This window comes from Talpa europaea, assembly GCF_964194135.1.
Source record: "Talpa europaea genome assembly, chromosome: 3".
Classification (NCBI taxonomy): domain Eukaryota; kingdom Metazoa; phylum Chordata; class Mammalia; order Eulipotyphla; family Talpidae; genus Talpa; species Talpa europaea.
Window position 1 is genome coordinate 68,928,082 of NC_140069.1, and position 22,702 is coordinate 68,950,783.

The window sequence follows — 22,702 nt, forward strand, 5'->3', positions numbered from 1 at the left end:
AGGATTCACCAGAGACAGAGTGGGGAGCAGAACAGGCAGACTGACTGAAATACATTGCTGAGGGGAGCAGTGGGGGAGACAGGAAAGGTCTGCTGCACCATGTGGGTCACCTCCCTGGCAGGGGATCAAACTTGTGCTGCAGTGGCTATGGATTGCTTCACGGTGTTGTGTCTTTACCTCTTGCGCCACCAAGGAGGCCCCTATTTTGAACACTTTCAACTATAATTCATTTAATCTTTGCAAAAACCTCAGGGGTGAATACTTTTGAGGATTCTCATTTATGAATGAGGATCCTGACACATGAGAGGCTCAGGTACCATAGGTAGGAAGTGGCATAGTCAGGATGGGAACTCTAAATTGTTCCATTTTATATATAGAAGAAAATATAGGTGAAACACTACATGACATACATCTCAGTAATATCTTCAGAGACACATCACCTAAAGCAAAGATAGTGAAGGAAATGATAAACATCTGGGATTACATCAAATTTACATCAAATTTACATCAAAAGGGCTTCTGTACAGCAAAAGAGACACTAACCAAAACAAAGAGACACCCTACTGTTGGGGAGAAAATTTTTGCACACAGTACTAATGATTAAGGGACTGATCACAAAGATCTATAAAGAGCTGACAAAAACAAAAACAAAGTAAATAACCCAGTCAAAAAATGGGCAGAAGAGCTCAAAAGACACTTCTCTAAAGAGGAAATGCAAATTGCCAACAGGCATATGAAAAAATGTTCAACATCACTTGTAATCATGGAAATGCAAAGCAAAACTGTAATGAAATACCATCTTGCACCGGTAAGAATGGCACATATTAAAAAACGTAGCAACAACAAATGATGGCAAGGTTGTGGAGAAAAAGGAACTCTCTTCCATGGCTGGTGGGAATGCAAATAGGTCCAACCAACATGGAAAGATGTGTGGAGGTTCCTCAAACTGGTGAAAATGGAGCTTCCATATGATCGAGCAATTCCACTTCTAGGTATCTACCCAAAGGATACAGAAACATTAATTCAAAAGGACACCTGCACCCCGTGTTCATTTCAGCACTAATAACAATAGGTAAGCTTTGGAAACAACCCAAATGCCCCAAAATAGATGATTGGATCAAGAAGATGTGGTATATATACACCATGGATTATTACTCAGCAATATAAAAAAGATAAAACTTGTGCCATTTGCAGCAACAAGGATGGAGCAAGAAGGGATCATGCTCAGTGAAATAAGCCAAAAAGAAAAAGAAATACATCAGCTGGTTCAGTTATAGGAGGGATGTAGGGGATCCAAATAAGGAAACAAAAAAAAAGTAATTATAATAAAGTAAAAATCAAAATCAACAGGCAACTATAAACCAGAGACATTCTGCAGAAGGAGAGGAGAGAGTTGGATCAAAATGGGGATGGAAAGAGCACAAGAGCCTGTGGTGATGGTGCATGGGTGAATTGGTGGTGCGAATTCCACAGGGACTATACCTGAGATGATAAGCATACATTGTATGCAAATGAAGAATGATGTAGAAAATATATAAAATAATAAAAAATTAAAAACAAAAATGTATTATTCCATTTTACAAAGGGATGCAGTAATTTTTAATAAAAAAGTCAAGGGGAAGAGTCTGAAATGCCTAGTTATTCAAACGGTACCCAACTATTTTTATAATATTTAAAGAAACTAAATAGATTGGCTTTTGGTAGAAATACCTTCTTGGCAGTAGTTTAGTGAAACAAGTTGTAAATGCTACAGTTGAAAGACAAGATTATCCTTTATCATTTTGAAATTTCACTGTTCTGGTTGATCCTTAATATGGGGCTTTTATGGAATATTGAAATACTGTGATATTGCCGGTGTTTTGCTGGTCTGAGTATATTTTTAGTCTATCAGACTTTTAATATTTGCTTATTGAGGAATGCTGTTTTTAATTAGGCAGTGTAATTAGTGTAAATGTTTTTAATCATGGAAGTTATTTACATGTATTTTATTTCTTTTTTAAGGCAATAAATCCCCTTCTATATGGCTGAAAGATACTATCAAGAAAGAAGGTATTTCCTTTCTTATAAACACATTTGAGGGGGGCGGAAGTGTCTGTGATTTGTCCTCAGGCATCCTTGCTCAGCCAACTCTCTTACATTTGCGAGGGCCATTCAGTCTCAGAGCTACCCTGCAGTGGATGGACATGCTTCTGGCAGCACTGGAGTGCTACAATACATTCATCAAAGAGAAAACCCTTGAGGCATCTGAAGTCCTGGGTAGGTAAAACCTACCTCATTAGTTACTTTTGTTCAGTTCTGTCTAGGGTCATTCTGGGGAAAATGTAAGCAGGGCTTATTTTTTCTTTTTTAATAAAGCTATATGTATGTATATGTATATACACACACATATACATATATACTTGCATATTTTTTTAATGAGTACCATTGTTTTACATCCTTAGTGATTTTTCTTGACAGTATAGGATTTCTTCCCTCAAGTGTACTCACCATAGCTTTCCCACCACTGTTACCTCTCTAGTTTCATCCATGTTGTAAATGGCAAGAGATCACTTATTTTAATAGCTGAGAAGTATTCCATTGTGTATATATACCACATTTTTTCTAATACATGCCTTTGTCCTTGGACTCTTTGGTTGTTTCTATAACTTGGCTATTGTAAATGGAGCTGTAGTCAACATAGGAGTGCTCATATCCTTTCAAATTTATGTTTTTGCATTCTTTGGGCAGATACCTAGGAGTAGAATTACTATATCATATGGTAAATCCATTTTTAAAATTTGAGAAACATCCACACAGTTTTCCATATTGGTTCAACCTGTCTACATTCCCGTCAACATTGTCTGAGGGCCCCTTTTTCTTTACATCCTTGTTAACACTTAAAGTTTTCTGGTCTTGTTGATATGGGCCACTCTCACAGGTGTGAGATGATTTCCCGTTGTGGTTTTGATTTGCATTTTCCTGATGATTGGTGATGATGAGCATTTTTTCATTGCCTGATGACTTTTTGTATGCTTTCTTTGGAGAAGTGTGTATATAAAATACAGTTTCTTTGTTGGAAATTTTGCAAAGTCCTTGAAGTACTATTACTATTCCACATTCCTCACATTTTTTATCTTACAGTATTTTACTTATAATCCTTTCTACATATTTGCAATACATATTTAAAGGTTTCTTCTGTGTTATTATATTTGTTGTTAGGATATATTATGTTGCTTACCATCACCATGTAAGTATAATGCAAATTTCGATAACTATTATATATAAAAAGTAAAATTATATGATTAGTATTTTATTTTTGTTTTATTCATGTTTAGCATTAATAATAGTTTGTTCACAAGAACAAGTGCTATATTTGATTATATGTGAAATGCATATTTTTATTAATTAATTTTCTTATGTTATTAATTTTTGGACAATATATGATTTCCCTCCTCAAGTGTAGTCCCTATAATTCTTACACCACCATAGCACCTATGATCCCTCTCCCATGTCCCTTATTCTCTTCCCTCCCCTGTTTGAACCCATGTCCCTCCCCTTCCCCTGATGCTTACATCAAGTCTGTGGTCTGCTTGCAAGTTTTGTCTTTTTCCTAACCCTTTGTTTGGTTTCTCTATATTCCACATGTAAATGAAACCACCTAATATTTATCTTCTTCCTACTGACTCATTTAGTATAATCCCTTCCAGCTCCATCCATGTTGCCACAAATGGTATGAGTTTATCTTATTTGAATGTTGAGTACTATTCCGTTTTGTATATACACTACAGTTTCTTGATCCATTCATCTGTTTTGGGGTATCTAGGTTGTTTCCATAGCTTAGCTCTGTTAAAAGTGCTGCAACATAGAATTGCAGGTTTCCTTGTGTTCTTGGGGTAAATTCCTAGGAGTGGTATTGCTGGGTCATTGGTAGCTTTATTAGTAATTTGAGGAACCTCCACACTGTTTTCCATGGGGGCTGGACCAGTTTGCAGTCCCACCAGTAGTGTAAGAGGGTTCCTTTTCCACCACATCCTCACCAGCGCTTGTTGTGTCTTTTTTTTTTTTAAGATTTCTTAAAATAAGTATTTCTTAGTCATTTCCTTTATTTACTCTTTTAACATGTATATCATTATTTCAACTGTCCCTTTTTGGGGTGACTCTGGAGGCTGGGAGAATAAATTATGGTTAGAATTGGGAAAGGTAAAAGATCTTTCTTTCTTTTTTTAAACAGCAGAAGGCCAGTCATGGACAGGTGGAGATAAGGGAAAAGAACCAGCACAATCATATGTCCATTTGGAGGTTGATCTGAAATTGATTCCATAAAATGACCAGTGCCCATATACATCTATTTGAAGACTACTGTCTTAATTTCTCTCTCTCTTGTTCCTTTAAAGGACTTTTGATTGCTTCTTTTTTTTTATTGTTGAAAACAGTGCTAAAATGAACATTTTAAAACACAAGTCTTTGCAATTCTGCCATTATTTTGTAAGGATAAAACTTCAGTGCTAGATCAAAGCATATGATCTTGTAAACATTTGATAGAAATTAACAAGCAGGGGCCTCCCTGGTGGCGCAAGGGGTTGAGCACAGTGCTATGAAGCTGTCCCCAGCCTCTGCAGTGCAAGTTCGATCCCAGTCAGGGAGCTACCCACATGGGGCAGCAGACCTCTCCTGCCTTGCCCGCTGCTCCCCTTAGCATTGTACTTCGGTCTCTCTGCCTGTTCTGTTCCCTTCTCTGTCTCTGGTGAATCCTCTCACCTCCCACACCTCTGGCCTGTACCCCAGTTCTTGTAATCATAAATAAATAAATCTTAAAAAAAATAAAAAAAAAGAAATTAACAAGCACGTTTTCTAAAGCTTTTGGTTAGATTTGCCAGTTATCCTTTAGAAAGATCACATTAATTTATATTCCCACCAATAGTGTTTAAGAATCAAAACCCAACCATACATAAATGTATTCTTATTATATGAATCTAATTTTGAATTCTGCTTGGGTGGTGTTAATTTTGAAATTTTGACATAAGAACAGCTGCCGTTTTACACAGTTTTTATTGAACTTTTTTTCTAAAAAATTTTGAATTTTGATTAGAAGTATATCATGCCTACACTTGAAACAGGAATTTTGCATACCTCTTAGGGGAGTTACAAAAAAGCCTTTGTTTATCATTTAATGTAATTTTCCTAGGTTCTAAAGCACAGCCTTGTCTTTGGAATGCTGTAGCTTTCTTTTTAGAAAGCATTGCCATGCATGATATTATGGCAGCAGAGAAATGTTTTGGCACTGGGGTAACAGGTAATGTACCCAGCCCAGAAGAAGGAGAAAGGTATAATTATGGCAAGTGCACAATTGTGGTCCGGATAATGGAATTTGCCACAACGTTGCTCAGTGCCTCTCCAGAAAACTGGAAGGTAGGTCATTCCCACTATTCTTTTAACCCGAGACCTGTTCTGGATACTAGAAAAATGCTTGTACTGTATCTGTTAGGAGTAGTTTTGATTTTCTTAGTGCTTTATATTGCCAAAGGCGTACCCATATTTGAAAATAATAAAACTTATTATGAACTTCAGAAAACAAGTGGCAAAACAAAACAGTTTTTCTAAATGTTTTATTGGCTACTACATTCTATACTATCAAACATCTGCCTTAAGAAATATGCATTAGCAAATATTGTTTTACAATAAATGTACAATAAATGTACTTATTGTACATTTGTACTTACTATAGAAACCAAGTTCCATTAAGTTCATCCAGTTGATATAGAGTAAGTACCTATTTTATGCCAGGCCTATATTAGAGACACAGGATTGTCCAGCTAATGGCTAGCTGGTAAATTCATTCTGGGATGACTCTACCTGCTGCCTGCTTTTTAAAGAAGGCCATATTGGAACATGTTTAATCCCATTTGTTCATAGATTGTTATGGGTGCTTTCACTTAAAAAGGCAGTTACATAGTTGCAACAAAAACTGTATGGCCCTCAAAGCCTAAAATATTTACTGTCCAACACTTCACGGAGAGAGAGGCCAACCCCTGCCTAGGCAAGCAAACACTCCCAACCTCATGGACCTTATACTATAGGAAACACCAGAATGATTACTAATGTGTTTTTATTCAAATCCTCTTTTACAGCTCCTCGAGAAGGATTTATATAACACAAACCTTATGACACTCTTGGTGAAAACTGTGTGTGAGCCCTCAAGCATAGGTTTCAACATTGGTGATGTTTCTGTTATGGATCATCTTCCCAATGTTTGTGTAAGCCTGATGAAAGCGCTAAAGAAGTCCCTACACAAAGACTTCCTAGAAATGCACCTAAAGGAAAAAATAACAGCAGAGAGGTGAGCATTGGGATCATGTTCAGGGTTATTATTATGGTGGAATTCAAGATCACAGCTTCTTCCACATTCCGGCTGTTGCCTGTGTGACTGCTGCAGCCCTTATTCCTAAAATAAAGGATCTCCTCAGTGGGGTGTTTCATGCAGAATGTCTTAACATTTGTTTGAAAATCATCACTTTAGCAAATGGCTTCCCTGTACTTTAATGGAATCCTTCCTCAGCAGTAGCTTAGTGTCATGTTAGTTTCCATGACTGGATTAGCAAGTGGGCCTCTAGTTTGATGTCAGCATGTGTTGCTTTCCAGGGTCAACAAAATATACACATTTTTTTCCCAACTGTGTCTTAATAATTTAATAGCACCAACACTCATATGGTTTTCTTTTTGTTTTTCTCACATGGCCAGCATTGAGGAAATTTGTGCCATTGACCTGTATGGCCCGGATGCTCATATCGATAGGGCCAAGCTGGCTTCCATTGTGTCAGCTTGTAAACAACTTCACAGAGCTGGATTTTTGCATGTGGTAATACCATCTCAGGTAATCACAGCTAATTTGTTTTTATGGTGCCCTTAGCTTTATTACGCTAATTATTTGTGATCTTTATTAAGCATCCTTTATGTAAAAGGGCATATTAAAATAGGAATTATTCCAGACACATAGGTGTTACCTAGAATGCAAATATAAAGGTAAGTATAAACATTTATAAGTATAACATAAAGAATATTTTTGAGTATTTCCCATCCCTTCTGAAGAACTTAAGGGACTAGCTGCTGTCATGCCTGCCTGTATGGTTTTTCAACATGAATGAAAAATAGAGCACAGAAAGCAAAGATGAGTGAATAGTTTTCTGACAATTAGAAGACAACTGTCCATGTTAGCCAACACAGATTTTAAAAATTTTATTTTGCAAAGAAGAACTGGGGTTTAGGTCAGAGGTATGATGGGTAAGAGGATTTATCAGAGACAGAGTAGGGAGCAAAACAGGTAGATTTACTGAAATATCCTGCTAAGGGGAGCAGCACGCAAGACAGAAGAGGTCTGCTGTGCCATATGTGGGTTAACTCTCTGGGTGGGAATTGAACTCAGACTGTAGTGGTGATAGCACTGAGACTTAATCATAGACCACCAAGAGGCCCCTGTCATGGATTTTTTTTAAAAAGATTTATTTATTTATTTATTTATTTATTTATTTATTTATTTATTTATTTATTTATTTATACAAGCACTGGGTACAGTCAAGCGCGGGAGGGTGAGAGAATTCACCAGAGCCAGAGAGAGGAGCAGAACAGGCAGACTGATGAAATACACTGCCGAGGGGAGCAGCAGGCGCGGCAGGAGAGGTCTGCGCACCATGTGGGACCCTCGCTGGCAGCCAGTGCTCAACTGCTGCACCACCGGGGAGGTCCTCTCATGGATTTTTTTAATCTAGAAAGGTGTGAACTTGTTTTTCTGTAAAATGACTTACTGCTGAATATTAGAGTGTTGACTTTATTTTAGTCTACAGATCAGCATCATCCTGTTGGCACAAAACTTCTTTCCCTGGTTTATAAAAGCATTGTACCTGGAGATGAACAGTACTTTCCTTCGCTAGACCCCAGTTGTAAACGATTGGCCAGTGGACTTCTGGAATTGGCCTTCGCTTTTGGAGGACTGGTAGGAAAAACAGCTACATGCTGTTCTATCCTAATGATGTAAATATGTAATTCATTTGCAATATGTCTAAAAATGGGAATTTAGTTGAGTAAGTAGAACAACATTCTTCTGAAATTGAGATTTTATTTATCCCACTTTGTTTCCAAAAGGACTTTAGTCAGAGAACATGAACAACTTTGGGAATATAAAGCTGGATTGTGTTGATGCAGTGGCCTATCATTGATGATTGATTAGGTGGCTGATTTGGGGAAAGCCTGTGGAGGGTCATTGCAGAAACATCACGACAAATGTTTTTATGGCTTTCTGGATTGTGCAGGACTGTTATAGTTGAGATCTGCCAATCAATCCTGTGTGTTCACTGCATTGCACCTATCTTCCCTTTACCTGTGGCATAAACTTATACTTTGTCCCTTTATGTACCTAATGTAAACAAATCACACATTTAAGTTGTCTAAAAATATTCTCTTAAAGCAGTAACATGATTTTCTAGAAATTTGGAGGGAATGTGAATTGGGAGATTTATTTCCTCAAGAAATGGAAATCATCGAGATATATACAATTTAAACTCAAACCTGACCTTCAACCATCAGGCTCATTTTAATCTGTGCTATATGATTTTTCACTTTCAAAGTTAACAGCTGCCCAAGGAATCCTTCTATAATACTAGGACATACACTCCCTTATCATACTTTTCTTCTATTTGCAGTGTGACTGCCTTGTGAGTCTTCTGCTGGATAAAGCAGTGTTGTCCATGCCGTCCTTGAGAGTGTCCCATAGAAACAACATCAGCTTTTCCCATGGAGAGTACTTTTATAGTTTATTCTCAGAAACAATTAATGATGAATTATTGAAAAATGTAGATTTTGCTGTATCGGAGCTAATGAAATCATCCACGGATAATCCCAAAATGGTAATGGGAAATTTCCTCTAAGTAAATATTTTCTTATATAATGCTTATAGAAAGATTACCATGTTGTTGAAATATATCATTAAACTATATATCTTCCGGGAAGGTTTAAAGCGCTTGCCGTCGTTTAAAACAAAATCGAAGAAAACCAAACACAACTTTTATGAATGTTAATGAATGTTGAAACATTGATTATTTTTCCTAATCCCTTATTCCTCTCAAATCTCCTGGCTTAATAATAATGCAAAGTGTGTAGGATGACTTTTGCCTAGCGTGGAGCATGTAATCCTGTCCTGAGACCCAGTCTGTCCTTGTTTTTCCACCAGACATGAGCTGTATTTCTTTGTCTGCCTATGGTTCTTTCATGGTCTCCACACTGAGATTCATCTTTTCCTGCATGTTCCTGCTCTAACCCAGTTTGCTCCCTCATATTGAACCTTTGGAGATCAGTTTTTTAATATATAGTTTGCTTTGGTTTGTTAACTTAAATGATTTTCAAATTTAACCTGCTTTTTGACAGTCAGAAACTTTCAACTGTTAGAATGGCCATTTTCAGGAAATGTAATTTCCTATGGTATTAAGCTTTTCATTCCAAACAGTGCTGTTGTTTATTCCAAGGGACTATTTTATAGTGGATTGCACTACAAATTATATATTTTAAACTTAGAATTAAAACTGGAGTAGACCCAGAACATTCAGGAGATGTAACATTTTGAGGTTTTCAGCCATCAGACTTTTGGTGAAGGTGATAGATTAAAAACCATACACATTTAGCTCCATTTCTTCTTCAAAAGTGTGATTTAAAAAAAAAAAACACAGTCCTAAATCCACACTTCAAAAATGTGATTAAAAAAAAAACACACAGGGCCTCCCCTGTGGCGCAGCGGTTGAGCGCTGGGTTGCGAGGCTGCCCGCGGCCTCTGCGGCGCCGGTTCGATCCCCGGCTGCTCCCCGGCCACCGGAGGAGGGTCCCACATGGCGCGCAGACCCCGCTGCTCCCCTCAGCAGTGTGCTTGGGTCCTTCTGCCTGCTCTGCTCCCCGCTCTGGCTCTGGTGAATTCTCTCACCCTCCCGCGCTTCTGACTGTACCCAGTGCGTGTATAAACAAAAACAAACAAACAAACAAATAAATAAAAACATGCCTCTATAAAAAAAATTCTTTAAAAAAAAAAACAGAGAAAAGGAGGAAAGAGGAAAGTGTCAATATTTTGGAAGCTGGAAAGCAAGATGACAATGACAGATTTTACAGTTCAACAAAACTGCAATGTGATATAGCGATGGGGGAATAAGGCCTAATTGGTGCTGCGGAACCCTGAAAATTGCTGAATTCCTAGCAATTGAGTCTAGTGAATAGGGTATGTAGGAAGACTGAACAGAGGAGGACTGGTTGAAAGTTAGCCATCTTCTACCAGGTCCCACACCAGTACTCTGTGCTCAGGGAACTGATCCTTCCTGCTTCAGGAGACTGGAGGCAATATATTCTCAGAAAAGGAAAATTATTCTAGGCACAGTTCTTTCTTTTAAAGATTTTATTTTATTTATACAAGAACCGGAGTATAGGCCAGATGCGCAGGAGGGTGAGAGAATTCACCAGAAACAGAGCAGGGACAGAACAGGCAGACTGATGAAATACACTGCTGAGGGGAGCAGAGGTGAGACAGGAGAGGTCTGCTCGCCCTGCGGGTTGCTCCAAGCCCATTGTGGATCGAACCGGCACTGCAGATGCTGCAGACAGCTTCACAGCGCTGCGCTCAACCTCCTGCACAACCAGGGAGGCCCCTTAATAAGACCTTTAGTGAAGATTATAGTCACTGTTATTTTATTTTATATATTTTTTACATCATTTTTCATTTTTGCACAATGTGTGCATTTTCATCTTGGTTATATTCCCCATACAATTCCCACGTCTCTTATTTTGACACTAATCCTCCCCTCTCGCCCATAGTGTGTCTCTGGTTTGTAGTTGCTTGTTGATTTTGATTTTTACTTTAATGTAATTAGTCTTCTTCCTGGTCCCTTATTTAGGTTTTCTAAATTCCTGCTATGAATGAGACCATCTGGTATTTTTCTTTTTCTTTTTGGCTTATTTCACTGAGCATGATCCCTACCGGCTCCATCCATGTTGCTGCAAATTGCATGAGTTTATCTTTTTTGATTGCCGGGTAATATTCCATTGTGTATATGTACCACATCTTCTTGATCCAGTCATCTCTTTTTAGGCATTTGTGTTGTTTTCATAGCTTAGCTATTGTAAATAGTGCTGCTATAAACATGGGGGTTCAGGTGCTTTTTGGAATTAATGATTCTGTGTCCTTTGGGAAAATACCTAGGAGTGGAATTGCTGGATCATATGGAAGCTCCATCTTTAGCAGGTTGAGGAATCTCCACACAGCTTTCCATAGTGGTAGGACCAGTTTGCACTCCTACCAGCAGTACGGAGAGTTCCTTTTTCTCCACATCCTCACCAACATTTGTTGTTGCTAAGTTTTTTTAATATGTGCCATTCTCACTGGTGTGAGATGGTATCTCATTGTAGTTTTGATTTGCATTTCCCTGATTACAAGTGATGCTGAACATTTTTTGGTATGTGTCTTGGCCATTTGCATTTCCTCTTTGGAGAAATGTCTTTTCAGCTCTTCTGCCCATTTTTTGACTGGATTATTTACTTTATTTTTGTTGAGTCTCTTCAGCTCTTTGTAGATTTTTGTGATCAGTCCTTTATCATTAGTGTTGTGTGCAAAAATTTTCTCCCAGTCGGTTGGGTGTCAGTTTGTTTGGGCTACTGTCTCTTTTGCTGTGTAGAAACTTTTTAATTTGATGTAATCCCAGCAGTTTATCTTTGCCTTTGCTATCACTGCTTTGGATAATGAGTCTTTAAAGATGTTGCTGAGGTGTATGTCATGTAGTGTTTCGCCTATATTTCCTTCTGTATATTTTATAGTTTCAGGTTTTATATCTAGTTCTTTAATTCATTTTGAGTTGGTTTTTGTGGATGATGTGAGGTAGTAGTCAAGCTTCATTCTTTTGCATGTAGCAACCCAGTTTTCCCAGCTCCATTTATTGAACAAACTTTCTTTGCTCCATTGTATGTTCTTTGCTCGTTTGTCAAAGATTAGTTGACCATAAATCTGTGGGTTTATTTCTGGATTTTCTATTCTGTTCCATTGGTCCGTGTGTCTGTTCCTGTTCCAATACCATGCAGTTCTGATGATTATGGCTTTGTAGTATAGTTTAAAATCTAGGAGTGTAATGCCTCCATTCCATTCTATTTTTATTTAGGAGAGCTTTGGCAATTCAGGGTTTTTGGTGGATCCATACGAATTTTATCAATATTTGTTCTGTTTCTTTGAAGAATGTCATTGAATTTTTTACTGGAATAGCCTTAAATCTGTAAATTGCTTTTGGTAGGATGGCCATTTTAATAATGTTAATTCTTCCAATCCATGAGCATGGGATGTCTTTCCATTTCTTTGTGTCTTCTTCTATTTCTTTTAACAGCGTTTCATATTTTCTTTGTATAGGTCCTTTACCTCTTTTGTTAGGTTTATTCCCAAGTATTTGATTTTTTTTTTGTTTCAATAATAAAAAGGATGGTTTTCTTGATTTCTTCTTCTTCAGATTTATTGTTTGTGTATCGGAAGGCTACTGATTTTTGTGTGTTGATTTTGTGTCCTGCCACTTTACTAAATTGATTGATTAGTTGAATTAGTTTTTCTGTGGAGTTTTTGTGGTTCTCTATGTATATTATCATATCATCTGCCAATAGTGATTGTTTGACTTCTTCCTTCCCTATTTGGATTCTTTGTTTGTCTTTCTCTTGTCATATTGTTCTGGCTAGAACTTCCAGTATTATATTGAAAAGCAGTGATGATCTTAATATTCCAGATCTTAATGGAAATGCTTTCAGTTTTTCACCATTGAGAATGATATTGGCTATGGGCTTGTCATATATGGCCTTTATGATGTTGAGGTATGTTTCTTGTATACCGAGAAATTCAAGGGCCTTTATCATAAATGGGTGTTGTACTTTGTTGAAAGCTTTCTCAGCATCCTATTGATGTTATATGTTTTTTTTTTTGTTTCTTTTTGTTGATGTGTTGGATTCCATTGATTGATTTTCAGATTTTGAACCATCCTTGTGTCCCTGGAATAAATCCTACTTGGTCGTGGTGAATTATCATATGGATACATTGTTGGATTCTGATAGCTAAGTTTTTTTTTTTTTTTTAAGATTTATTTTATTTATACACAAGTTGTGTACTGGGCAGATGCGCTGGAGTTTGAGTGGATTCACCAGAGACAGAGCAGGGAACAGAACAGGCAGACTGACTGTCAGTATATATACACTACTGAGGGGAGCAGCAGGCGAGACAGGAAAGGTCTGTTCGCCATGTGGGTTGCTCCAGGGCCAGTGGGGATTGAACCAGGACTGTAGAGGCTGCAGACAGCTTCACATCACTGCGCTCAACTGCCTGCACCACCAGGGAGGCCTTGATAGCTAAAATTTTTTTTTAATATTTTATATAATTCTTACATCATTTTTCATCTTTGCACAATATATGCATTTTCATTATGGTTATATTCCCCATACAATTGCACCCCTACTTATTTTGACTCTAGTTCTTCCTCTCCCTGCCCCTCCCCTCCACCCCCCCCCCCCCAGTGTGTCTCTGGTTTATAGTTGCTTGTTGATTTCTATTTTTACTTTGTATTGATTAGTCTTTTTCCTGGTCTCTTATTTAAGTCTTCTAAATTTCTGCTATGAGTGAGACCATCTGGTATTTTTCTTTTTCTTTCTGACTTATTTCGCTGAGCATGATCCCTTCTAGCTCCATCCTTGTTGCTGCAAACTACATGTGTTTATCTTTTTTTTTGATTGCTGAGTAATATTCCATTGTACATATGTACCACATCTTCTTGATCCAGTCATTTATTTTGGGCATTTGGGTTGTTTCCATAGCTTAGCTATTGTAAATCGTACTGCTATAACATAGGGGTGCAGGTGCCCTTTGGAATTAATGTTTCTGTGTCCTTTGGGTAAATACCTAGAAGTGTAATTGCTGGATCATTTGGAAGCTCTATGTTTAGTAGGTTAAGAAATCTCCACACAGCTCTCCATAGTGGTTGGACCAGTTTGCACTCCCACCAGCAGTGCAGGAGAGTTCCTTTTTCTCCACAACCTTGCCAACATTTGTTGTTGCTATTTTTTTTAATATGTGTCATTCTCACTGGTGTAAGATGATATCTCATTGTAGTTTTGATTTGGGTTTCCCTGTTTCCAAGTGATGTTGAACATTTTTTCATATGTCTTTTGGCCATTTGCATTTCCTCTTTGAAGAAGTTTCTTTTGAGGTCTTCTGCCCATTTTTTGACTGGATTATTTTCTTTGTTTTTGTTGAGTCTCATCAGGATAACTAAAACTTTATTGAGGAATTTTGCATCAGTGTTCATTACAGAGATTGGCTTGTAGTTTTCTTTTTTTCGTGTTGTCCTTGTTCGGTTTTGGTATTAGTGTAATGTTGGCTTCATAGAATGTTTTTGGTATAATCCCTTCCTTCTCAATTTTTTGAAAGAGTTTATGAAGAATAGGCACCTAATTCATTTCTGAATGTTTGGTAGAATTAATTTGTAAATCCATCTGATCCTGGGCTTTTGTTTTGGGGGAGGGTTTTGATTACCATTTCAATTTCACTGCTTGTAATTGGTCTGTTTAGGTGTTCTATTTCTTTGTTGAGCTTTGGGTGATTGTAGAGTTGTAGGAGTTTGTCCATCTCTTCTAGATTGTTGAGTTTGTTTGCATATGACTGTACCTAGTAGTTTCTGATTATTCTTGTGATTTCTGCTGTGTTTGTTGTGATTTCTCATCTTTCATTTGTGATCCTATTTATTTGTGCTTTCTCCCATTTTTCCTTTGTGAGCCTGGCTAGGGTTTTGTCTATTTTATTTATATTTTTCAAGAACCAACTTTTGGTTTCGTTGATCTTTTGGATTGTTTTTTTAGTTTCTATTTCATTTCTGCTTTGATTTTTATTATTTCTTTTCTTCCACTGGTTTTAGGGTTTTTTTTTTTTTTTTTTTCTTTTTCTACTTCTTTGGGATGTGAGATTAGGTTTTTTTTTTTGAGTTCTTTCTTGTTTCTTGATGTGAGCCTGTATTGTTATATATTTTCCTCTTATTACTGCTTTTGCTGCATCCCATACATTTAGGAAATTGCTATCCTCCTTGCCTTTCAACTCAAAATATTGTTTAAATTCTTCTTCGATCTCCTCATTAGTCCAGTGGTCGTCCAGTAGTGTAGGTTTCAATCTCCATTAGGTGGGAGGGTTCCTTGTCTTCTTTTTATGGTTTATTTCTAGTTTTATGCCTTCATGTTCAAAGAAGATGGTTGGTATGATTTCAGTCTTGGTGTATCTGTTCATGTTTGTCTTGTGTCCCAGTATGTGATCAATCCTGGAGAATGATTGTGTGCGCTGGAGAAAAATGCGTGCTCCGATTTTTTGGGTGCAGTGTCCTATAGATGTTGTTAAGCCCATTACCTGTCAGGTAACGGGATCAGAAAATTTATTTCTTTATTTTTTATTTTATTACAGTCATTTGTAGTATATAACACAATTGTTTCTGTACATGATAATAAAGTTTGAAATACTTTGTACCATAACTAAAACATCTTATTTTCCCACTCATGAGATTTGTTTTGTCTTTTTATCTCTCAATGATCAGTGTCATTTCTCCAGTTATTCTGGTCTTGGTCTCCCTTTAATTTTCTTGAACAACCAATGTTTCTGGCATAGGCTGCATTTTTGTAATTTTCTCATTTTTCCAGAAGATGTACATTCTTATAGTAATAGATGGTATATATCTATCATGTATACATAAAGTGCTTTTCCTTTGGGCTGTTTGTGGCTTACTTGGAGTATTTATTTTATACAGAAGTATTTTTTTCATACTAAAAGTCATCTATCTTTTATTATTATTTCTGGCTTTTGTGTCATACTTAGATACAAAATTATCTTTAAAATTTCCCTGTATTTTCTTCTATTTTTTGTAGGTTTTTTTTTTTTTTTTTCAGAAAAACAAATATAAATATGCAAAAAGCATTGTAAGAATGACTTTTTTCACCAAATGCTTACATTTTGGACACTTAGTAATGCATATTTTTCTCACTAATTCTATATTATAACTTTCTCAAATGCTAACTCATGAGATTGGACATTTTAATTTTTTCTTTAACCATTTGTTTCCCAGGCAGTATCCCATTGTTTTAATTAAAGCAAATTTTTAGTATATTTTGGCATCTGATAAGGCAATGTTCCTTCATAGTATTTTTGTTTTTTAGAATTATTACAGCTATACTTGCATGTTTAACCTTTAAAATGATCTTAGAACCGTTTCGTCAAGTTCCTCACCAACCTCTCTAAAACAAAAAAGTTTGATTGATAGTACAGAGTATGTAAAGTACAGTTAAAGTAAACTGACCTCTTAAAAACTGAAGCTTGATTTTTCTTTTCTTCTTTTTTTTTAAATTGAAGTACCAGTATTTTTGGAAGTATATGATCTGTTCCTTTAGGTGTAGTCACTGTAGTGCACCTTTCACCAAAACACCCAATAGTCTTCCACCATAGTCCATTGTGCTCTGTCCTCACCCTGTTCTCACCCTTTCTTTCTCCCTTCTCCTCTGGATGCCTCAGATCTATGGTCAGCATTTAGAGTTGATTTTAACGTTTTTCTTTGTTTCATTTCACTATACTCCACATGTAAGTGACACCATTCGGTATTTATCTTTCTCCTTCTGGCTTGCTTCATTTAGCATAATTCCTTCCAACTTCATTCATGTTGCTGCAAATGGCATGAGTTTATCTTTTTCAATTACTGAGTAGTATTCCATTAATGTATATATGCCACATCTTCTTGATCCGCTTGTCTCTTTTGGGGCATTTATGTTGTTTCTATATCTTGGCTATTGTAAATAGTGGTATAATAAACATAGGGATGCAGTTTTCCTTATAAATTAGTGTTTTTGTGTTCTTTGGGCAAATGCCTTGGAGTGGAATTGAGGTATCATATGGCACATCCATATGATATGCTGCCTTACATAAGAGAGTTCCTTTATGTGCATGTCCTCAGCAGCACTTATTTCTAATCTTTTTAGTGTGGGCGGTGCTTATAGGTGTAAGGTTGTATTTTACTGTGGTTTTGATCACATTTCTTTGATGATAAGTGATGATGAACATTTTTTCATGTGAGTGGGCCATCTATGTGTCTTCCTTGGAAGAGCCCATTCAGCTCTTATGCCCGTTTTTTGACTGTGTTATTTATTTGTGTTGAGTTGTTTGAACTCTTTGCAGTGTCCTTAGAGGTCTGGTAAGCCCATGAGGTGTAGGTTCTTATTTAGGACTCCAGTGTCCTTGTTTATATTTGTATGGTTGATCTATCTATTGGTGAGAGTGGGATGGTGAAGTCTCCTATTACATATGTATTTTTTTCATGTTTGTTTTCAGAGATGATAATAATAGTCTGATATATTTTGGTGCTCCTTCATTTGGTGAGTATATGTTGAGGAGTGTTATGTCTTCCTGATGTATTGTCCCCTTAATCATAATGTAGTGACTATGTCTCTTTTTACCTTTTTTAGTTTGAAGTTCATTTTATCTGATAAATAAGTATAATTCCTCCCTTCCTTTTTGGTCCATTTGCTTGTAGGATTGTTTTCCAACCTTTTACTTTCAGTTTGTGTTTATCTTTTGTAGTTAATTGTGTTTCCTGGTGATAGCAGAAGGATGGATTTTGTTTTTTGATCCAGCCTGCTACTCTGTTTTTTCATTGGTGAGTTTAGTCCATTTACATTTAGAGTTAAATATTGATATACTGGCATTCATATTTGTCATTTTGTTTGCCTTTTTGTGATTCTGTTCCTTATTTTATTCTATTCTTCCTATTCATTCTTCTGTAGGTTTTGGATCTAGGGTTTCTTGTAATATTTTTTGGAATGGGGGTTTGTAGTAATGAATTTCTGGAAATTTTGTTTGTCTGAAAAGGTTTTTATTTTTCCTTCAGAGAGAAAGGAGAGCTTTGCATTTAGGGTATTTTTGGTAGGCATTTGTTGACTTGGAATTTTTTTAAATATGTCCCTCCATTCTTTTCTTGCCATAGTGTTTCTTCAGATAAATCTGATGTCAGCCTAATTGGTTTTCCTTTGTAGGTTATCTGTTTCTTTGCCCTCATCAATTTCATTATTTTTTTCCTTGTCTTGGACCTTTGGAAACTTTACTATTATGAGTCTCGCTGTAGTTTTCTCTTCATTATGGTAATCTGGTGTTCTTCTAGCTTCCCCTAAGTTTATTTTCATTTCCTTCATGTTTGGGAAGTTCTATTTAATTATCTCTTTGAGGGAAGTTGCGAGGACCTAAGGGTGAAGTTAAGCAGCCATTTTCTCTGTTTGTAAATAAAAACCAGCCATGTTAGTGGGGTCCAGCACTCTTGGCTTGTGCTCTTGGCCAGGCAAGTTTGGTCTCGGTGGGTCATTTGGGATTCCAGGATGGCAGAACGGGTAGGACACATTTAAGAATTTATCTCCCTCTTTGCTCCCTGAGTTGTACATTTCCTCATTCCCCTTCCCTTGTAAATAAACCTTTTGTTAACCTTTAAAAAAATAAAAATAAAAATTGTTCAACCCCCCCAAAAAATATTTATATCTTTGGAATAGTTTTTGTCTCTTTCTTTACCTTCTGGGATTCCTATAACTCTTATATTTCCTTTCCTCATAGTGTCAGATAGTTCTCGATGTGTTTTTCATTTGTTTTCCTTTGTACTTCCCTTTCCCTTTCTTTTTTGGTTCTTTTTATGTCTCTATCTTTGAGAGTACTGATTCTTACATATCTTCTATTTTCATGGCTTTTCCCAGAATTCTTGATATCACGCTCCCCCTGCTATCTTTCCTGCTGGTAAGCACGACCAGTTAAATGGTCCTCCTGGTCTCCAGCAGTGGGGAGGAGAGGTAAGTGCCTCAACGAAGGGGATCGCACCTCATGCTATGCATGCACTGCACTGAGGCCTGTTTGCCCACCTGTCCTTGTCTGGACCTCTCAGATATCTCAGGATTCTCCTCTGTGGTTTCCAAGCTTTTTTTCCTTTCTTCTGATCAACGTGGGCTGGCCTTGTGGGTATGAGAGGGGAGAATGGTTCTGATGATTTTCTCTCTTCTCATCCCCTCTCATTCCAACTTTACTCTTTGGGCAAATTGCCGGTGCCCCAAGGAGGTGTTAGCCTGGTTTGTCTAACATGTCTGGGTCCTCCCAGGAACTCACCGTTTTTTTCTCCCTATCAGTTGTTTTTATGGGAGAACTTTATTCACCATGTTGATGACATCACTCTGGTTTATTATTTTAGTTAGTTTTTCTGTAAAGTTTTTAGGGTTCTCTATGTATATTATCATGTCATCTGCAAATTGTGATAGTTTTACTTATTTCCCTATTGGATTCCTTGTATTGTATATCTTTCTCTTGTGTTATTGCTTTGGCTCAAACTTCCAGTATTAAGTTGAAAAGCCGTGGTGAACATGGACAACCTTCTCTTATTCCAGATATTAAAGGGAAGCCTTTCAGTTGTTCACCATTGAGAATTATGTTGGCTATGGGTTTGTTATATAAAGCTTTTATTATATTAAGGTGTTCTGAAGGAAGGGATTTTAAATGGGATAGTTTGGAGAAAAGTTCTGAAAGAAGGGTTATACAGTAAAATGGAAGTATAAAAAGAACAAAAGTTCAGAGGGATAAGAGAAAGATACTGAATCCATGAAATAAGAATGTCTATTGAAAAAGAAAATCAGAGAAGAATAAAACTCTTGGTTGACCATTCCATTTCATTTTACATGTCCCTGAGAAAATGAAAAATGTAGTGGCTTTATAAATTGAGACACTCTTAAAAGAATAGAGTAAAAGGATAAAGTGGGAAATAGGTATGAAAAGTAAGGAAACTTTGAAATTATTTACTAGTTCAGTACCTGTACTTCCATCCTGGAGGTAAGACATGTCCAAGCAGATGTGAAGTGGCCCTCACAGATGACATAACTTAACCAAATATCCCAGAATTGAAGGCCCTGAGTTTCCAGGTAGAAAAGGATTATTGAGTATCCAGCACAGTATATGAAAAAAGCTCCACATGAACCTTATTTTTTGACAATTTAGTACTGGAGGTTCACCAGGTTACACTTAAAAGGACCAAGAAATTGGATGACATTTGTCTTTACAACAGCATTGTGGACACTGGAAAACTGGGAGTCACATTTCCTTTACAAGTCAATAAGGAGATTTCCAACCTGGAGCTATGAATTCAACCATATTATCAATTATGTGTGAGAATAGAATTATGTTTGAGGGTAGAACCTAGATATGTCAGATGTGCAAAGTCTCAAATGAATTCATCTCCTGTGGGTCGCTTGTTTGGAAGCTTCTGGACTCAGCATGTTAGTGAAATAAATCAACCAGGAAGGAGTAAAATGTTGCGTCTTGGAAGTCAGCCCCAACACAGAAGTGGATCCTAATCCGGGAGGTGCAGAAATGAGACCCAAAAAGAACAGAGTAGGAGCTATGTCACCACAAAGATGGAGCTGATAGATTTACTCATATCTTTAGATATCTTGAAGTGATGTAATTAATTTGGGAGATTGATGATGATTAATCATAAACACATTGAAAAAAGCAGACCTATATTAACTTAATAGGTAACAAAATGTTGAACAAAAAAGGAAAAGTATGGGAAGAATATTTTGGATCACTTCTGAAAAAAGTTTACATTACAATAATGAAAGAATATTGTATGTTTATTTAACCAAATTTAGATTATCACTATTGGAAAAGTGGTAATTCAGGAAATGTGTGTGTATATATGGGATCTTTGTGTGCTTCTCTCTGTGTGTGCAAATGTGTATGTTCACATGTTTTTACAGTGGTGACAGAGAAAACTCTTCCCATTAGAATGTCCACAACTAAGAAAATAAGAAATAGTAGATTGAGTATGATGACATGACACCACATTATGCATCTTATAGGAAAATCTTCATATTAAAGTACTCATATTTGCTCTTTCTCAAATTTGAGGAATTGTAAACAGCTATTAGAGAAGTAATAGCATCTTTGTTTTTCAAGAATAACTTTGAATTGAAATTAAATTTTGTTGTTTTTCTATCAGTCTTGATGTGAAAATTGATCTTTAATAACTACATATTTGTTTCAGGTGAGCACTGTTTTGAATGGCCTATTAGATCAGAGCTTCAGGGAACGAGGCAGTCAGAAACACCAAGGACTGAAAATTGTAACGGCAATTCTACAAAACTGGAGAAAGTGTGATTCTTGGTGGGCCAAAGGTTCTACTCTTGAATGTAAAACAGCAGTGGTGACCTTACTGGCAAAAATCTTGCAGGTATTTTGAGTGACTTTAAAAATGCAGTCATGATGGTTGTTTTACACTTTGTAAATTGTGTCTTTAGAAATTTGGTGGTGATTTCCTCAAAAGCCATTAGTTTAATAAGTAAGAGTTCTTTTAATTAGATAACTGCTGATATCTTTGTATCTTCTACTGTTCCCCTTTTTCCTTACTTTATATCATTATCTTTTTTTTTTTTTTTAAGATTTATTTATTTATTTATTTATTTATTTAACCATTCAATTTTTATTTATTTATACAAGCACTGGGTATAGTCAGAAGCACGGGAGGGTGAGAGAATTCACCAGAGCCAGAGCGGGGAGCAGAGCAGGCAGAAGGACTGAAGTACACTGCTGAGGGGAGCAGCGGGCGGCAGGAGAGGTCTGTGCGCCATGTGGGACCCTCCTCCAATGGCCGGGGATCGAACCGGCGCTGCAGAGGCTGCGGGCAGCTTCGCAACCCAGCGCTCAACCGCTGCGCCACTGGGGAGGCCCTATATCATTATCTTTTTAGTATGCTTTTACATGCATTATTTTACCAGACTGTTTTATAGTATCTCAGGAGAAGTATTGTTGAAATATTGTTGAAACCCACGAAGATTCTTTTAGTTTATTTCTGAAATTTAAAAATTTGTAAAATGTGTTAAAGGAAATTAGACAACTGATATAGAAAGAAATATATCATGTTTTTATTTTTCCTCCTTTAGATTGATTCATCTGTATCTTTTAATACAAATCATAGCACATTCCCTGAAGTGTTTGCAACATTTGTTAGTCTACTTGCTGATTCAGACTTGGGTCTACATTTAAAGGTAAGTGATTAAAGATTATAATTTCCATTATTTTCATGGTTTATATTTTTGCATATTTGTGATGTATTTCTTTCTACTATGAAAAATTTCAAACATATTCAAAAGCAGAAAGAATAACACAATAAATTCCTATGTACCTGCCACCCAGCATCAAAAGCCATAGTTTATGAACATGTTTATTTCAACTATGTGGTCACTCCCACTCATCACCTTGACAGATACCTCAGGTATCATGTTATCTGATCTGCACATACTTCAGTATATTGGTCCAAAGGATAAATATGACAATGAAATTACAATACTTAAGAAGAATTGATCGTTATGTTTGTGTATGCATGATTTAAGTTGGGTTTTTGAGAATTGCTGTATTCATGAATGATGTAATTTTGACTAGTATTCATTATTTTGTTAATGCTATAAAATACCTTTTTCATTTTTATGGTCAAGAACTTAATGAATATTATAAATATGTAAATAGGTAGAATCTATAATAATTAAATTTCACACTCTACTAAATGTGGTCTTAATGAAAACTACCTTTTTACTTGATAATGAGGATATTTCTTTGGAATTTTCTCCTCTATGTGATTAATCAAAT

General features: G+C 36.5%; 1 protein-coding gene across 2 annotated transcripts in view; it reads left to right on the forward strand.

The window, feature by feature from the left end:
- Positions 1 to 22,702, forward strand: part of PRKDC (protein kinase, DNA-activated, catalytic subunit) — a gene marked incomplete at both ends in the record, with an annotated part of 233,410 nt that overhangs the window by 57,278 nt on the left and 153,430 nt on the right. For both annotated transcript variants that reach the window (XM_084229434.1, XM_084229435.1), the window contains 8 exons: positions 2,002 to 2,256; positions 5,165 to 5,388; positions 6,108 to 6,316; positions 6,718 to 6,850; positions 7,811 to 7,966; positions 8,673 to 8,876; positions 21,105 to 21,290; positions 22,000 to 22,104. In XM_084229434.1, the coding sequence (XP_084085560.1) occupies positions 2,002 to 2,256; positions 5,165 to 5,388; positions 6,108 to 6,316; positions 6,718 to 6,850; positions 7,811 to 7,966; positions 8,673 to 8,876; positions 21,105 to 21,290; positions 22,000 to 22,104 (1,472 nt within the window). The remainder of the gene's footprint in view (positions 1 to 2,001; positions 2,257 to 5,164; positions 5,389 to 6,107; positions 6,317 to 6,717; positions 6,851 to 7,810; positions 7,967 to 8,672; positions 8,877 to 21,104; positions 21,291 to 21,999; positions 22,105 to 22,702) is intronic.